At 34.2% G+C, this 18,231-nt stretch overlaps 2 protein-coding genes across 2 annotated transcripts; both read right to left on the minus strand.

Moving 5' to 3' along the window:
• Positions 1 to 1,663: 1,663 nt before the first annotated feature.
• Positions 1,664 to 11,991, minus strand: LOC100250133 (uncharacterized). The gene is made up of 5 exons (XM_002272594.4): positions 11,555 to 11,991; positions 8,203 to 8,382; positions 4,252 to 4,378; positions 3,966 to 4,079; positions 1,664 to 2,106 (listed from the first exon to the last, which is right to left on the minus strand). The coding sequence occupies exons 1-5, from the start codon at positions 11,804 to 11,806 to the stop codon at positions 1,991 to 1,993; spliced, it is 789 nt and encodes a 262-aa protein (XP_002272630.1). The 5' UTR covers positions 11,807 to 11,991; the 3' UTR covers positions 1,664 to 1,990.
• Positions 11,992 to 14,511: 2,520 nt separating this feature from the next.
• On the minus strand, positions 14,512 to 17,452 carry LOC104880715 (uncharacterized). Its single transcript, XM_010658345.3, has 11 exons — positions 17,290 to 17,452; positions 17,057 to 17,211; positions 16,615 to 16,698; positions 16,195 to 16,284; positions 16,068 to 16,110; positions 15,860 to 15,966; positions 15,664 to 15,759; positions 15,407 to 15,520; positions 15,211 to 15,299; positions 14,919 to 14,988; positions 14,512 to 14,804 (listed from the first exon to the last, which is right to left on the minus strand). The coding sequence occupies exons 1-11, from the start codon at positions 17,387 to 17,389 to the stop codon at positions 14,697 to 14,699; spliced, it is 1,056 nt and encodes a 351-aa protein (XP_010656647.1). The 5' UTR covers positions 17,390 to 17,452; the 3' UTR covers positions 14,512 to 14,696.
• Positions 17,453 to 18,231: the final 779 nt, after the last annotated feature.

Here is an 18,231-nt window from a genome sequence, read left to right on the forward strand (position 1 = left end):
TAGGGTGCCAACTAAAGTCTGTTTTTTTGCTTAGGAGGCTACATGGGGGAAGGTGCTCACTCTGGATAGACTCCAGATAAGAGGGGTGCAGCTCCCAAATTGTTGTTTTTTGTGTGGTTGTGAAGAAGAGAATGTAAATCATATTCTTTTACACTGTATAGTGACTAGAGCCCTATGAGATATTATTTTTGGGTTGATAAATATTAAGTGGGTCCTCTCAGAAACTGTAAAGGAGGCTTTAATCTCCTGGAGGGGTTCATTTGTAGGGAAGAAAAGGAAAAAGATTTGGAAATCCATTCCGTTGTGTATTTTTTGGACGGTTTGGAAGGAAAGGAATAGGTTAGCCTTTAGGGGGGGTGTCGTGAATATTCAGAGATTAAAGATTTCTTTTGTTTGTAATTTATGGAATTAGGCCAAAGTGTATTTAGGTGAGGAGTCTTTCTCCCTTATAGGTTTCTTGGAGTGGATAGCTTCCACTTGAGGGGAGGTAGTTCTTTTTGGCCCTTTTTCTCTTTTTGAGGCTCTAGCCGTCTTGTATACTCCCTGTATGCTTTGTGGCGTTTAGCCTTTTCTAATGCATATCTTGTTTACTTATAAAAAATAAAAATAAAAATAAAAAAACTTAGCAAATGTTGAAAAATTTATGAAAAATGGAAAAAAAAAAATTGAACCAAGACAAAAAGAACATCAGCTTGAAGACATTAGGAACTTAGGAAGACAACTAGGACTCAAGGATATGCAAGGAGATGTCCTAGACAAGTTCTAGAGGATGTCAAATGAATGTGCATAAACCTATGAATCTTCTAAGTGATTCAAACCTAGACACATTCAAAGGTTTAGTGAGAATATCAGCAATTTGACCCTTTGTTGGAACATATTCCAAAGATATAATTTTGTCTTCAACTAAGTCACGAATGAAGTGATGCCTAATGTCAATGTGCTTTGTCCTAAAGTGAAGAACATGATTCTTAGAGATGTTGATACCACTAGTATTGTCACAAAACACAAACCCTGTTATTATGTGTCCAAAAAATGGGTCACGTTCTTTTCCTTGCACTTTTTTTTTAGTGTGTCTACCAAAGTATGGCCCAAACAGATTTATAATCACAATCAGATGAGGCCCATTCTAGACTGAATATCTCAGCTAGATTGTTCGTCCGTTTAAACGCAACAAGCGGATGACGAATACCTTCACGTAGTCCCCCTTGACCTACGAGAACTAAACTTCCAACACTATATTAAGAGCCGAGCCATTTCCCATCTTCCAAAGGTGAAACGGTGAAAAGAAGAAAAACATTGAAAGAAATTAAAAAAACTCAGCAACCATATTTTACCTACATTGTAAGTACACATTTTTGTCATTTTGCGACTCAGTTAAACAATAGATTACAAATTCTAGTAAGAAAGGCCGGTATAATGTTTGAAAACAAAGGAGAGATCCCTGTAATTAGATCAAAGCTGAAGTAAGGTCCATATATTTCTCCCAAAGTAAATTTCCCCTAAGTCTCTCTAATCTTTTTCATTTGAAATAGTTTCTTCAAATTGTGAGAGACAATGGAAAAAGGCATTGTTGCCAAACCAAATCCCAATTTCAGAGGCAGTCTGCAGGCCCGATATTGCAAGTAAAAACACAAGGCAAGCAAATAAACATCACTTCGTGGAATTTCAGGACAGAATCAAAATCTAATTTCCCAATTCTGGTTTTAGAAGCTAAAGATATGTTTATGCGGCCGCATACATGAAATAACTTAAATCACTTTTTTGAGTTATTTAATAGCATCAATTCACATCTCTCCAATATAGCAATTGCATCACTCAAGTCCTCTCATGAGGCAAAAGTCAATTCCTAAATTCTATCATGATACACACTCTCGGGCACTTTACCCAAAATCATTCCTTCAAATTGGTGTCCCACCGGATTGCTTTCATTTCCCCTGCATTTTTGTGTTCCTTGAAGATCTATGTTCAGTAATTCACCCAAACAACTGTACTAGCGCTGGAATGAAATGGAATATTGCCCAGTCTCCGGATCTTTAACAGCTTTGAAGTTGTCAACGCTCATCCCAAAACGCCCCAACAAAGAGTTGCCCATGTCTTTAAGCTTCCCTGCTCAGACACGACAAATTCATAAAATTCAACTTTTCCTCATAATAAAGAATTAATAAAATCTGCTCCTTGGCATGAAACCTTATTTCCTACCCTCTCCAATAAAAGAAAGAAAAGAGCCAGATCAACAGCATACTCCAAGCATTGTGGTGAGATCAATAGCAATAACACACTGAAATTATGGCAGTGACATCAATGGTGCACTCTAATTATGGATTAATTGCTGATATATTGGGTAGAAGGATGGATCCAACTGTACCTCCAAGCCTATTCTGGTTCCTTAGTTGCTTAGTTATTTGCAGCAGTGGGAAGGAGATGAAGACCTTTTTCAAAACTTGAGTGAAGATGGGAAATGGTTAAGAGTGGAGCTAAGGCAGAATGACAATGTAAGGTAGATCTGTTTTTGTGAGGAATGCTAGGAGATATTATATTATAGTTGAAGGCTGTGATCTGTTGGAATGGATGCCCTCACCTCAAAATTTCGCTTAATGGGAGTTGGGAATGAGGCAGGCAATTTTTTTAAGGGAAAATAAGGGCAGCACCACAAGCTCTCAGTGTTGTGCTCCGAGAGTAGAAAGAAGTTATGTTGACCTGTTGAAGAAATACCACCCTTGAGGGAATGGACATTGCTTAGGTAGATGGACAAAGAAGACACCAGGAAAAAAATGGAGTTAAACGGTCTTCTGGGACGGTGTGTAGCAAAGTATCCCCTTTGCTTGATTTTGATGATCTAGAGGCCCCGGCAAACTCCACATGGAGAGCTGCTCATGGGGTTTGGGTTGAGCACTTGGGAGTTTCCCTAATCCTCTTTTGAGTTTGCTTCTTCTAAGGAAGCGGATTGGGTGTTGAGGCATGATGAGGGGTATTTCAAATTCAAACCTTTGTCACTAGATTTGTGAGTTCCACAAGCAGGATGCACAAGGGAGGAGTTCCATGGCAAAGGGGGATGGGTTCATCCAGCAAGGGTGCTTCTGCATTTATGAATTTTATTCACCATTGGCCAAAGGGGCTGGGATACTACAGAGCAAGGCAGGCCCTCTTTTGTGAAGATTCTGGTGAGAAGTGATGGCAGAGGGGTGCTGGAAAAGGTAGTTGCAGCTTTTTGTGGATCCAACTTCTCCATTTTGCTTTGGTTAGCAAGTTTCAGTATGGATGGTGCCAGTGAAAGGGTCTTCTATCAGAGAGTTCAATAAAAAATTAGGTTCTTATACTCGTTTCCATCCCATATTTCAGTTTGTTAAGTGCAAAAATTAGGTATTCTGCTGTCTAGCAGGCTAAACTTCTGGCTCTCTCAAGATCGCCAAGGCATTACAGGGTAGCTCAGCATGGTCACATGCTTTGTTGATACTAAGATTTACCCTCAAATAAAGCCATTGACTTCCAAATTATCAGAACCTTTCTCTATCCATTTTCTGCATAATTTCTCTCTGCAGGTAGGGATTTGTTTTACCTTCATTAGTTAAAATCAAGAAACAGTTATTAAAAAGATCATATGATTTAAAGTGTACAATTATAAAAAATCAAAGCAAGTTGAAATTTATAATGACTGTTACGCCTACAATGGTTACATTATAAGAACAAGAAAAATGTCTAAAAACCCCATAAAATTTGATGTAATATCTGTTTGGTGGCCACGAAAAGCAAAGAGATTAATTACCTAAGCCCAAAAACACACGCAGGAAGGCTGCAAAGATTCTAGAAGGACTTGGCCATTTTAAAGGGATATGATCCTAAATGTTAAATAACAAATTGCAAATAATGGTAATGAAGAGAACAAAATAGAAGGTTAGAACTCTTGAAGAATATAACTGAAGGAAAACAATAAAGAAAAATTCAATAAAAGCATTCTTTGTGCTTACCAATCATCTCTTCCTTCAACTTTTCTTGCTTCTCTTTGGCCAGTTGCTCCAGGCGGGGAATGGCTCTCCTAGCTTGGGAATTTGAAGGATCCAATTCTAGAATCTTTTTTGTATCTGTCCAAATAAATAATAAATAACTAAAATGAAAAAAAAAATGCACAACACAAGAAAACACTGAAGAAGAGAAAATGTTTACAAGAAAAAAATCCTATACGCTATTCGGGATGAGAAGAATACAAGATAGACATTGAAGGATAAAATGCACAGATTTTGGATCCAAACGTACCTGCAAGAGCCTCTTCAAAGTGTTCAAGCTTTTCATGAGCCTCTGCCCTTCTGGTCAGAGCTTTCATGTATGTAGGATTTAGCTCCAATGCTTTTGTACATTCCTTGATTGCATCCTCAATTTTTTCCTGAGATAGATCAAGCACAAAAGTAAAATGTTTATAAAAATATCATCTGAGAAACCACAAATGCACCAAAGAACTAGTTGATACACACTAAAACAAGAAAGAGTACCTGTAAAGAAATTACAATCCTTCAGAGACCAGATTTGGCAACTCATAAAATTTTGAAATAAAATGGAATTGCAATGGAGAAGGAAAATGCTAAAGGGAAAGGAATAAGAGCAATCAACTGGACAAAATACAAACATGCTCTGACTTTGCCAATGCAATCCATCACCCCCAGCTTCCTTATTCCTAGGCTCCTAGCTATTAGAAAATAAGTCCAAACGGCCTCTTTTGAAGTCCCACCTCTGCCCCAAACATTTAATTGGGACCTTCCTATGCTCCCATCTTCTAAGTAAAATTCGATGTCTCCCAAATTCTATCCCATGCTGCTTGACTTGGGAGCAGGTACATATATAGGAGTCAGGTTCTTTTAACTCCAAAATTTAGGATATGGGGAACCAGATAAAAAAGGATTCAAATTTTAGATATGGATACAAGGTTACAGCATAATAAAAGGGAAAAAAGGGAAATACATTTGAAATCAACTACAAGCAAAGATACCTTTGATAAGAATGTCTCATCTTTTTGTTTCTCTCTTTATCTTTTCTTCCTTATCCCTAAATATTCTTAGATTTTTCTTTTTTCTTTTTAAATATAATAATCTGTTAAGGAAGTTGAATAAAAAATCAATCAATCAAAATCAAACAACCATATGCGAAGCAAAGTATGAGTATCCAACAAGGAACCCACACCCATGTCGTATCATGTCAACACAAGCATGTTGGGGGAAGTTTGGGAGTTTGGTATCATAGATTCTAGTCACCTAATTTGAATGCCTTCACTATGAATTATCTCTAGAGTGCTTCTCATCTCCTTGATAACATCACACCAAGCTAATCAACTCAAGAGAAAATCCATCTAGACCAGGTGCCTTGTCCCTGTTACAAACAATCTTTTACAGCTGACCAAACTTCTTCCTCAAAGAGTCTCTCCAATCCCATCAGCTTCCTCCACATCCAAAACCTAAAAACCAAAACCATCAGGAGATCAAAACCACATTCCTCCCAGTACAATCTTAAAAGCAACTACATGATCTCTTAGTATCATCCTTTGCTAGAAATTGAAGCACCACCAACCATAACTTTCAGTATTAAAGCAGTGCTATGTTAACTGACTTGTAAAAGAATTTTGCCTCTTGGGCTCTAAGAGAACTCTTTCCTCGCCAATTTGTGCAAACAAGACTCAATTTTAATTTGCACCTGAAGATAAGATGTCTAACTCACATGTTACAGCTAGCAGCTTCTTAGTAGAAACAAAGTTTGGAGGTCCATCAGTGAACCAACCTCCATCCATACCCACACCCTAACCTTCTTCATAAAGAACCCACTCCTTAAGCTACATGTTTTTGAGGTCCATAGGGCTTCTGTGTTCCCTTAATACCTAAATGGCTAAAATCCAAACATATGGCCACATGATCTCACAAAAGTGATGGCAGGGTTCCACAAGATGGATTTGAGAAATATTCCTCCCAACTAAGAACTTGTCTAAGCACAGCACTGTTGTAGGATCGCGATGACTAGAGCAGAAGAAGATTCCCACTTAGGTGGAAGGTCCAACAAGTTGTTTGACTCCATAAAGTCTGAGAAACCCATTATAAGTGGAGAAACCTTTTCATACCTTTTGCTCACACATGCACACACCAAAGCAAACTCTGCACTAACTCCACCAGAAAAAATCACATTCCCACTTCATGTTTGCATCATTTAACTGTAAAGAAACCAAAGCAAACCCCTCACTAAACACAAAATAAACAAGAAATGCAAGGCTCATCTGTCACCATATCTTTTTTAAGAACCAAAATACTATCCCACATAATTATAACAACCCCCAACCTCCATTCCTTCTCAAATTATCTATAACCCTTTGGGGGTTATCTTTCTTTTCCACAACAACATCAAAGAGAAACGTGCTACTGTTGTTCAGCCTCTATGCCTATTAAGCAAAAGCACAATCATAGACAATTCAAAGATTTGGAGTGCTAGAACCACTTGCTGAAAGATTATTTTGTTTATGCTGTTCTCCTTGGTCTAGAAAGTCATTTAGAGTATGCTCCTTGTCCTTGCTAGATTCCATTGACTGTTTGAGATCATGTTAGTGGGGTGCTTCTCCTCTCTCTCTCTCTCTCTCTCTCTCTCCTTTTTTGCATATTGGCATCTTTTATCATATACTTCCTGCGTACTTAGAGCTGATGCCTTCGATTTTTGACATTTCTTTAATATAATGATACTTGTTTTCCTTTTTTCTTTCCTTGTTTGCATACTGGCATCTTTTTTATCATATAGTTCCTGTATATTTGGAGCTAATGCCACCGTTATTTTACATTTCTTTTATATAATGATGATCTTTGCTCTATCAAAACAAATAAGATTAACCTATAACTCCTTGCATTGCCCAATGAGGCATAGGATTTAAACTTTGTTTAACTCAAGGTGGATAGATCTCAATGGTTGAAAAGGGGTTCTGCAGTTGGTTGAGATGGCTATTGGAAGACTAGAGGTCAAATGGTAGGAGATAAAAAGTAGGAATCATTTGACATTGTTTTGAGGTCTTGTCAGTAGGAAAGCCTATGGAATGGATTCAGTCTCTTGATCTTTTACTAATGATGGGTCTGATCTGCTTTATGGATGGCTGAGTGAAGATCAGAAATGTTTGGAACACAAACACTATTCTAATGGAAATAAGTAAGAATCTACACAATGCTAGTATTGGTAAAAGGAGAGCGAGATGATGACGCAAGTTCTCACCCAACTTGGTGATTGGGGACTCAGATGTAGAGGCTTGGGCGTATTTTAGAGATATCAAAATTTTGGGAGTTTCTTTTGACGGTTTGAGGAGGCAACCATCATTTTCTTCTCAGCTAAGAAAGATCTTCTATTAGCCACAAAAGGAAAAGCAGTGAATGTGAAGAAATCCAAAAGGAAAATGAAATTCAGTATAAGTTATGAGGGAATGGTGAGATTAGAGAAGGAGGTTGCATCTGTATTCTCCTTGAAATAAGGTTTCTTTCATGGAACATGCAAGACTGTATTGTTCAGGGAGAAACATCTCGACATGAAAGGGACCCTCAGAATCCAACAACCATAGTAGCATCATATTGCCTCAACATGGGTATGATAGATTAGTTTGACAAGACCATGCAGATTACTTATGTTAGTACTTGAAATGGTGTCTTTTGGTAAAACAGTTTCAAGAAGAAAACGCTCACTGAAAATTAGGGAAAACATCTCACATGCAGGAACTTTGGAAGAAACTATGGCTCAGTTTGGAAGATTAGGCAACAGTGAAAAAGTATCAAGGAAGAAAATGAAACAGAGTTCAAACTTAAAATACAATCAATATTTCCGAAAATTTTCAGAAGAACTGTAGCAAGCGAATGACACATATTAACAACAGAAGTAAGGAATCGCACTGGCCCTCAAGTAACATCAAGAGGATTCCTAGAAAACTGTCCATAAGCTAAGTCAAATAAAAACAGTCCAGAACCGTGCTTCAACCACATGCAGGACCACCATGCCCCTCAAACACTCCCAGTTCTACAGTGTTCTACAGTGTTCTTCCAGAGGTCTAACTCAATAAATATTTATCTAATATCTAAGATTATCAATATCTCAATCTACATTTTGAAATATCTTGATAGAAGTGTACTACATATTATAAAATTTCTACATGGATTGGAAATGTCAACACTTGAAAAATATGTAATCATCCTCAGTAAGAAGAAATACCAATTTTAAAAAACAAATAGCTTGGTTTGCATGGCATATCGAACGTATTTCAACAGATGATGGCATCTCTGGTGCAACTTGTAAAGCAAGTTCATATTGTGATAATGCCTCCTGATACTGCCCAGCTCCAAAAAGTTTGTTGCCTTCCATTTTTGCATCATTTGCTTGTGCTAAGGCTTTCTGCTTAGGAAGAAAACATCAGAGAGTAAGAATCTTTAAATCTATAGCTAATAAAACCACACTTATTATTTATACAAGAATATATAAAAAATAAAAATAAGATGAAAAGGCATGTGCTACCCCCAAGGATCGCATTACATGTCTCTAACCACTTCTATGGAGAAGCATTGAACAACAGAGCAGCATGGAAAATAATGAAGGAAAATAAATGTCAAATATAAATATTTAGATAGAATCTTATGAGCTATTAACCAAAAAATAATATGACTATAGTATGAGTCTCACATTGTGTATAAAAGGTGTGGCAAGATTTCCACAAGGATCATATTCCCAATGCCTCATCCTTGTATTCGTTAGCCAAATTTAAGAATTAATTTAAGACTAATGGGAAAACTTGCAGGCATCATGAGCCATGACAGCCTCATCTATTCACATCTGTGCTTTTCCCAAGCAACAAGTTATTTCAGTATGATATCCTAGGTCATTCTTGCCCCATAGTTTAAGCTATCCTATATTTTGGAGTTAATATAAATACCCAATCTCAAAAGTTTGATTCATTGTGAAGTTAGTTACATGATCTTTGCACCTCTGTCACAATTTATTTATTTATTTGATAGGCACCTTTGTCCCAAAATTTTAAAGGTAGGCTAAACCTCAGAACCCAGAAAATAAATACTGCATTTCACTTTAACAACTTATCCAAAGCATCTCCAACACATGCTCATGTGACTGACTTATTGATAGACTATTGGTAATCATTTTTCATAAAACTGTGGAAGCAATAGTAACAATCTGCCAAAATTCCAGTTAATGTAGTTGTTAATATCTTATTCAGAAATCTCAACCTTACAAATGTTTTAATTTCCATTCAGGAGGTTGCCATAGCTTAGCATGTTCCATTATTCTGTCTCTAAATAGAGTGATGAGTAGTCTCTAGGAAAAAAATGTGGGTAACTGATTCAACTACTCCACTAAGCAACACAAGTGCAACACCAACTTTGCAATTGAACACACTTTCAATTACTTCTTGAAACATTCCAAGCTTATCACAGCTCCCATGTTCTATTCTGTCAGGAAAAAGTTCTGTAGAATTTGTTCCTAGTTCAAAGAAGCTTTTTCTTGCATGTTATGAGCTCCCATTGCAAATCCAACTAAGCAACTGAAAGGAAAATCTAGTTTATCCTTGTAATTCAATTGGTGGATATTGTCCAGTGTATAATGTTCATATTTTGGACCAAAGGAGGAATGAAAGAGAGTGAAAAGAATATCAGCATCAACAAAATTGTGAAGTCACAACCTGCCATAATTTGTCAACTGGAGGCATAGTAAGATGGCTAAATAACCATTAGCAAGCCGGAAACCAAATTTCCACACTAGAGCAAACCTAATGTGAAACCCCAAAATAGCCAACTTGTAAGATAGAAATAAGTTCCTACAGATTTTCAGGATCAATGCCCAGCTATGAGTAGCTGAAAGACCATAATTTCCATGCACAGAAGATGAGGTAAACAGAAAAAGGAGCTCAATTGTTTTACCAGAACAGCCTCATGCATTTCCCCTGATGAGACAAAAATCACTATTTTCTCAAGTACGTCATTTGGATGTTCAAGCATTGGTTCATAATTAAGGAAACAAACCAATATGCACTGGGTACATAAAGTACCAAAACTGATGTGGACAACAGACTTAACACAAAGGAAACTATATATAAGATTCAGGGCTGTTCTGCCATTTTAAAAAAAAAATTATCTAGATGCCCTCCCAAATCCCATGATAACATGAATTTTCATTAGGACCCCCAATCATAGATTAATCTTCACTGAAACCTACCACTAGGAGCATTTATTGGCTCTGCCTGGGCATGTTAATAATCCCAACACCTACAATTTGGATCATCTATCTACATATCCACACGCCAAAGCACTGGCATCCTTCAAAGAGAAGTTACAAATTGCTGTGGCAATGATTCTGGAAGTGACAACAGTAATAACAGTGTGTATATAGATAGACAGATAGTTCAAAAGGTATTGACAGTACCTATAATGGTGTTGGGGTGGTAATTATCATACTGGTTGTAGTACCAATATCCTGGAGTAGTGATGGCAACAGTGGAGGCGAGTTTTAAGAGTTTGTGACCATGGTGGTCATAGTGGAGGCAGCAATTTTTGGTGGCCTGAGAGTTCTGATCATGAACTATATTTCGAATTTGTGGGAAGAAGCTAAGGATGTTTATAAAACCTAGTAAGCTTTGACCCCACTTTATCTTTTTTGGTCCATCTGACGTTGAATTCCAAATGTTTTAAGTTAGAAAGCATAACCTTTTTTGAAAGCATGGAAATCCTCTTTGTTGTTCTTTACAAGCTTCTTGCTTTCTATGATGTCTAGATTTTAGCATTGTTTTTGCTGGTCAATATTAGTTCAAAATACATAATTCTGATTTTCCATCCTGTCTTTGATAGATTTGTATTTATAACAAGAGCAATGATGCCCTTCTGAAAATCATGCTCATTCAACATCAAATTGATAATTATTCTCAAGCATGGATTCTCAACTTAACAAACCAAACACATTTTTTTTCCCTGTAAACTCATTAATAACAGTGATTTCTACTTACATTATTGACCCGCCATAAGTTTTTAAAGAAAGCACCTAGCTCCATAACCCTATCAAAAACTCAAAACTAGTTTATACCATACAAACTATCAAGAAATAGTACTGCCAACAAGAGATCCAAGAATTTCTAGCAATACAAAGTAACGACACAAATTGTATATTCACATCTAGCAACATTTATTCAGTAAAATCTAAAAGCACAAGAACAATAATTAGATTTAAAATAAAAAAAAATCATTAGCCCCAAGTTTGGTTCAGGGGAAAAAAGGGAAAATTCTCGTCTAAATTGAACCAAATAGTTTTATGGGGCACGGCTGACGTGAGGTACCGATTCTCATTCTACCCTTTCTCATCAAACAAATTGAGCAAAATCGAAACGCCAATGATGATCAATTAAAATTGAAGAAAAAATAGCCAAATTTTATAATAATTAATGTAATATTAATTCATTCAAGGCATAAAAAAATCCAAAAATTCCCTTCAAATCCCTAACAAGAATTATATCAATTGTCACCAAAAAAAAAAAAATCACAGAAAAATAAATGAACTTTTATTGAACCTCTTTCAACTGATCGTCGTTCAAGGCATCCTCGCAGGAAGAGACTTGCTGCTGTTGTTGTTCATCACCAGCGCCGCCGTCGCTTTCTTCATCGTCAGTTTCCGGTTCCCCTTCGCTAGCGGTTTCGAATCCATCAGAAGCATCCTTAGCAGACTCTGCCGATGTTGCTGGTGGTGTCGTTGTGGATGAAGACGCTTGCTTTGGATTGAGATTGGTTTCTTCACTCTCTATCGCCGGTTCAATCACCACCATTTTGGAACTACGCCGCTGCCTCTGCCTCTGCTACGGAGGGCCTAGGCGGATCAAGAAGATGCTTGCCTCTGACACGGCACCGACACCGTTTCTAAGGTCTTGGTCTGGAAATTTCTGGGCCCTTCTTACTTGAGACGGTTAAAAATTTCGAACCGTCCTTACGGGTATTAAGGCCCTGTTTGCTTAAAAATGATTTTTGAGGATAGTTTTTAAAAAGTGTTTTATAATATTTTGTAAAATAAAAGTTTCTTAGTTAATTGTAATATTTTTAAATATATTTTAAAATTAATTTTTATATATTTTATTTTATTTTTAATCATTTATATGTTTATATAATTATTATTTTTAAATAATTCTTAAAAAATAAATAAGTGAAAACCATAGAAAACAATAAAAAAACTAAAAAATATTCTCAAATAATATCATACTTTTTGTTTTTAAGAACATAAAATAGTTCTCCAATTATTAAAAGTGTTTTCTTTTCTTTTTTTTGTTATGGAGAAAAACTGTTTTTGAAAACCGTACTCCAATGGGCCCTAAATTATTCAGTAATTGTTTTAGATAATATTATATTTTTAGTTTTATTTGGGAGCTCAAATTAAAGTTTAATTGTTAATTTTTGAAAGATAATAATAATTAATTTTCTTAATATGGGATGGCCTCCTATATAAACAATAAAAGATCTTTTCATAAAAATGAGATTATTTTTCTTGCTTTTTTATAGAAATATTTTTAAAAATTATAATATTTTTTTAATAAAATTATCATATTGATGTCAATTTTCATGTTTTCTTATATATATATATATATATATATATTAGCCATGTTTAGTTTTGAAAAAATTTGAAAGAAAATAACAGAAAAAAAGTGAAATAAAATAAAATAAATAAATAATTGTTATATGTTATTTTAAACTTATTGATGTAAAAATTAAATAATTTAAAAATATATAAGTTTTCAATTATTTTTAATTATATATGATTTTCTTTAATATTCTTCATATTACAATAAAAAATGAAACTATCATTTTTTTTTTCTTTCTTTAATGTTTAATGTAATCTCATGAGAAAAAATGGAAGGTGATGGAATTTATGGAATTAGCCAAGTAGGTTATGTTGTTTATTTTTAGGTGTGAAAAATCTGTAGAATTTCTTAAATTTGTGTGATATTAATTCAAAACCAGTAGAATTTCTTAAATTTACATTACATTAATTCTAAATCCTCCAAATTTGCATAGCATTGGTGTTAAATAATTTTACTAAAATCCTTAAAAAATAAATAGATAAATTATTATCTCAACGAGTTTATTAATTTATCAACAAATATATATTTATTAATTTAGAGAGTATATTATATTTTTTTTATATAGTTTATAAATCTAAATGTAATGCATGTGGTCAAAAGTTAGTACAGAGGACCAATTGAGGAAGGTAAAAGTTGAACAAAAAAAAAATATTTATAGTCTAATATAACAAACAAATCTTCCTCTTCTTCTTTTATTTATTTATTTATTTATTTTATTTTTTATTATTATTATATATATGAAAAGGTGTTCAAATGTCCTTGAAAACACTTTTTAAAGAAGATTATAAAAAAAAAAAAGGTTAACATCATATTTGATTGGTGATAGATATGATAAGTAATCTCATATATTATTCATTTTTTTTTAAATCTCTTATAGTTAAAATATGATATTAATGCTAAGATATGTTAATTAAATATAAAATAAATTTAAATATTTTAAATAAAAAATATTCATATTTCATATTATTTTTTTATTTATTTCACAAATTAAATATAAACATAATATTATATAATATATCTCATTAGATATAATACGGATATTATGTTCATAAGATATGTGTATTATTATATCCTATTATACCTCACAAACCAAACGTAACCTAAAAAAATAAAGAAGGATGATTATAAAAGATAGTTGAATTTTCAAAAAATAGAAATTATAAAAAAATTACTCAAAACTATATATATATATATATATCATTAGTTATTAATTAATATTTCCTTGGGCGCTTAAGGATTTTTATAAAAAAATTATTATCTTATATATTTAATAAGGTTATTAATTTAAAACTAATCCTAGTTGAGACTAGAAGATTTTATTACTAAAGCAATGTAATTAATTTATAGTATATATCCAAAATGTCGGTGTTTGATGTTTGATAGTTTCATTAACATAACCAACGAAGTAGAGCTTTTTTTTCTTTTTCTTTTTTGTTCACAATAGTCCAAAAGAAAAACAAAAAAAACAAAGGGTCCATTTGGGAAATGCTTTTAGAATGGTTTTTTATTCTCAAAAACCAAAAAACATAAAAAAAAAATAAGTATGATAGTCAAAAATTGTTTTTTGTTCTTAAAAATAGAAGACAACGTGTTTTTAAAGAATATGTTTTAATTGTTTTCTAGTGTTTTCTAAGGATTATTTAAAAAAATAATTATACAAACATGTGGAATAATTAAAAATAAAGAATTAGATATAAAAATTATTTTAAAACATATTTAAAAATATTAAAAATAAGCTAAAAACTTTTCAAGTTCCAAACAAACTTTTTATTATACAAAATATAATAAAACTGTTTTTAAAAACCATTTTTTATAATTGTTTTTTACAACAGTTACCAAAAGCACTCGTGGACAAGTTATGAGAATATGCCAAATAAAATAAAAATGTTGAAAACAGTAAATGGTAAAAGAAATGCAACCTCTAAGTTCTATTATTTTCTATGTTACTTTCGCAGCTACAAAGAATTTGGTTTTGCATCCATTTGGCTGATGGCTATTACACAAAGCACTTAAGCGAGCTAACAGGATGGAATCTTGCTTCTTTTCCCCCCCGAAAAGCAGGGCCTTTGAGCATGGGAATGGAGGTTTATCTTATATGGTCATAAACATCGTCAAGATTATCGGGTAAGAAGTCGTAGATTTTATCAACTGTCAGGAGCAGCTCTTGAAGCAAATCTCCCATCAATGGAAAATCCTGCAAGCCAAACAAGAAGCAGTGTCACCATTAGGTAAAAAAAAAACAACAATCAAATTGGAGGAAGGGTGAAAAGGAAGAAGATGAAAGCACAAAGGAATTGGCATGACATACTCCGACGATATCAAGAAAAAAACCATTTGAGATGGTTTTAGGTAATTTCTCTTTCACAAGGCTAAGTCCCCTGAAAAATGCAGAGAAAAAAATTAAAAAGGCTCAAAATGGTATCAGAAAAAATGATGGAAAATGAGAAACATAATATTTCTGCAGTTATATCTAGGCCTGGCATCAAAATCAAATTGTCCCAGCACTATTACGGGCAAAAAGATTGGGCAGGAACTAGATTATGATGCAGGAAAACAGAGCACATAGAATATTGAATTGCGCAATGAAGCAGCTAGCTCACCTCACATCACAACAGGCAAGAAAATAGCATCTGATACTGTGAAAAAGAAGCCTAGGAGAGAAGTCGTCATCCACAGCCAAGAGATTGACCTTTGAGAATAATTTTTTGAAGAACAAGCAGCATGGAAAGATGAGAAAGCTCTACCTCCACAAGACATAATGCAATAAATAAAGAAGGAATGAATTGGTAAACATACCAGATGCTCCCATGTTGTCATCATTTTCTGTAGCAAATGATCACTCATTGGACTACAAATATAGCATAAGCCCGATTCGTCTTGCATTATAGCTTCAAGAATGTGCATTCCAACCTGTGAAGATACGTTCAGGTATATAAGTGAATCTGCATACTTACAGTCATGTAAATTCATCATGCCTGATGGCTGAGCAGCATGGGAAGAAGGATTTCAAAATAAAACCATAATAAGGGAGAGGATAGGAAGGTGGTTCTTACCACTTTGGTGAGCTCATTTCCCATGGCTATGCTAGTACAACAAATTTCCACCATATCACTTTTGACAGCCCATTGGATGATCGTGGGATCTCCAGCCTTCAAAATAGACAAACAGAACAAGAAGCCATATTGCATCAACTCCGCACCAAAAAAGCTATTATTGAAGTACATTTAACCAAAAAAAAAAGACGGGCACCTGGCATAGAATGGCAATCACAGACAAGGCAACAGCTCGAACATTCTCAAATACCTCCAGTGGGGTTTGAAAGAGTATCACAGGTTGCAACAAGTTGGGCACACAGGCTGTCATCAACAAGGAAATAAAGCATAGGTAACACAAAATTTTGGTGAAAACAGTTAAGAAATCTGAATTTTGACAATCTTGGCAGTGTTATATGTCTTACTGTCAATAAATCGCAGTCTTGTTTCTCTGTTAGCTGCAATGCACTACAATAAACAGAGACATTAAACCCGACTAATTCAAAGAAACAGGCAAGTAAAGAAACAACATACCACTAGAAAAATTATAACCTGGAAAAGGGTGAGAACATTTGCTAGACGCTTGGATGATCTTACACTAGGATTTTGATCCCCTATCATTCTGAAAAATGACAACAACTCCTGTTCCATTATAACATCACAACTTTCAGACAGTCCATCCCAATACCTTCCACTTGGTTGCTGATAGAACTGGGGAATAGAGAGTGAAATAAAACTTTGAACCGGGTGTCTAGAAAGGTTGACCACTAAAGCCAACCATTTGGATTAGGCTTAGATAGGCAGATTCTTGCTTTTTTGGGTGCTAAGTATTTTAAATCTTTCATTTTCCACCATTTTCTCAGCAACCAAGCAAAAGATTATTTAATAAGATTTAGAAGCTCTAAAAGAGTTAAAAAGATAGAAAGAGGAAACACATTGAGAAAAAAAAAAAAGAATTGACGACATTATAACCTGTAACAGGATTGCCATTGTACAGCAGGAATGGAATAGCAAGTGGCCGGTCCTATAGTAATTTTCTGGATCTTCTGTCCTTTTCTGTCAATGGAAAACCCGATTTGTTGAGAGAAAAGAAAAATAAAATAAAAGTACAACAAACAATAATTAAAACCCACATCTTTTACGATCGAATTATTGAAGGCCCGTACAAGTAATCAAGAAGAAACTAAATGGAACCCAACAAGGAAGTAAATATGAATCAAAGAAAGAAAAAAAAAATTGAAAATTTTGGAATACAATGAGACCAGCTGCCAAAAAATCATAGGAAAAGAAAAGAAAAAGAATTGGGATCTTACAACAGCCATTGAAATCCCAAATTGTTGTAGAAATTCAAAGTTTTGGAAGAAGAAGAAGAAGAAGAAGAAGAAGAAGTGAAAATTTGAGGACGGAAAGAGACCTCGAGAAGGAAAGTACTGAGACATCTGAGAGCCGATTCTCGTACTATTGGTTCCTGAAGCTCGAGAATCACTTCCGGGATTGCCATTGGTTTACTCATACATCTCACTCTGTGCTTCTTGCCTCCCTTTCTTGGGCATTTGAGCTTGGCGAAGTCTGAAAAATCAAAGTAAAGAGTTGAACTGGAGGCGGGTGTAAATAAATGAGAAAAAGGAGAGGGAGAAGCAGAGAGACCTTTGTCGAGCCTTGAGTTTTGAAGGAGATGGAGAGATCTTTCTTCCCATGAGAACTCTGGCAGATCGTGATTTTCTTGAATTTCTGCTTCTTCCTCCATTGCGTCAGTTACAGAACGTAAGAACCTTTTGAAACTCTCCCTCTCTCTCTCTCTCTCTCTCTCTCTCTCTATATATATATATATATATATATTGTACGAGGAGTACCCTTTTTGCATGTGACTGATCGCGGTTAGGAGTAATTAACTTACCATATCTCTTAATTAATTATACATTTAGTTACTATATCTTTATTTATTTAATTACTATATTAGAATTATTATTTTTGGTAAGTTAGTTTTTATTTCCTTTTTATTAGGTTTATTTAAATATACCTATTTCTAAGACAATTCATAATAAGAAATTCTAATTTTTCTTTTTTCTTTTTTCACTTTGAATCTTTTTTAGATTTCAATAATATCAATGGGTATACTATATATGTATCTTTTTAATGCACATACCTCTTTGAGTAATAGTTCTTAATAATATATTTAATTTTATTTTGAAATAATATTATTAAATTTTTATTCCATTATTTTCAAGTTCTCGTGTGAAAATTGACAATTCTTTTAAGCACTTAAATTTAGCAATGAAGGTAAAAAGAAAAGACAATGACTCGATTATTTGATGATTGGTACAAGTCTTATGTAAAGTTACATTGTTTCTTCCTTGCTTTGGTGCAATTAAATTCTGAATGTATTGTGTATTCCAAAATGGTTCCTGCGAACAACTCAAATGAAGAAAATTTTCAACGTGGTTTTTGGGCATTCTCTTCATCTATTAAAGGGTTTACTCATTGTCGACTAGTTCTTAGTATTGATGGGACACATTTGTATGGAAAATATAAAGGGACTTTGATGATTCTTATGGGATGTGATGATAATAACCAATTGTTTCCACTTGC

The sequence above is a fragment of the Vitis vinifera genome, chromosome 11, assembly GCF_030704535.1.
Source record: "Vitis vinifera cultivar Pinot Noir 40024 chromosome 11, ASM3070453v1".
Taxonomy (NCBI): Eukaryota; Viridiplantae; Streptophyta; class Magnoliopsida; order Vitales; family Vitaceae; genus Vitis; species Vitis vinifera.

What these genes read in the sequence shown, in the direction of transcription:
- LOC100250133 (XM_002272594.4), bottom strand. Translation starts at nt 11,806, where the DNA reads ATGGTGGTGATTGAACCGGCGATAGAGAGTGAAGAAACCAATCTCAAT. An exon ending in ACGACGATCAGTTGAAAGAG is followed by an intron (nt 8,383 to 11,554) that starts GTTCAATAAAAG and finishes CTTCCTAAGCAG; the next exon opens with AAAGCCTTAGCACAAGCAAA. An exon ending in GTTGAAGGAAGAGATGATTG is followed by an intron (nt 2,107 to 3,965) that starts GTAAGCACAAAG and finishes GTGTCTGAGCAG; the next exon opens with GGAAGCTTAAAGACATGGGC.
- LOC104880715 (XM_010658345.3), bottom strand. Translation starts at nt 17,389, where the DNA reads ATGGAGGAAGAAGCAGAAATTCAAGAAAATCACGATCTGCCAGAGTTC. An exon ending in AAACTCAAGGCTCGACAAAG is followed by an intron (nt 17,212 to 17,289) that starts GTCTCTCTGCTT and finishes TTGATTTTTCAG; the next exon opens with ACTTCGCCAAGCTCAAATGC. An exon ending in GAAATGAGCTCACCAAAGTG is followed by an intron (nt 15,521 to 15,663) that starts GTAAGAACCACC and finishes GTATCTTCACAG; the next exon opens with GTTGGAATGCACATTCTTGA.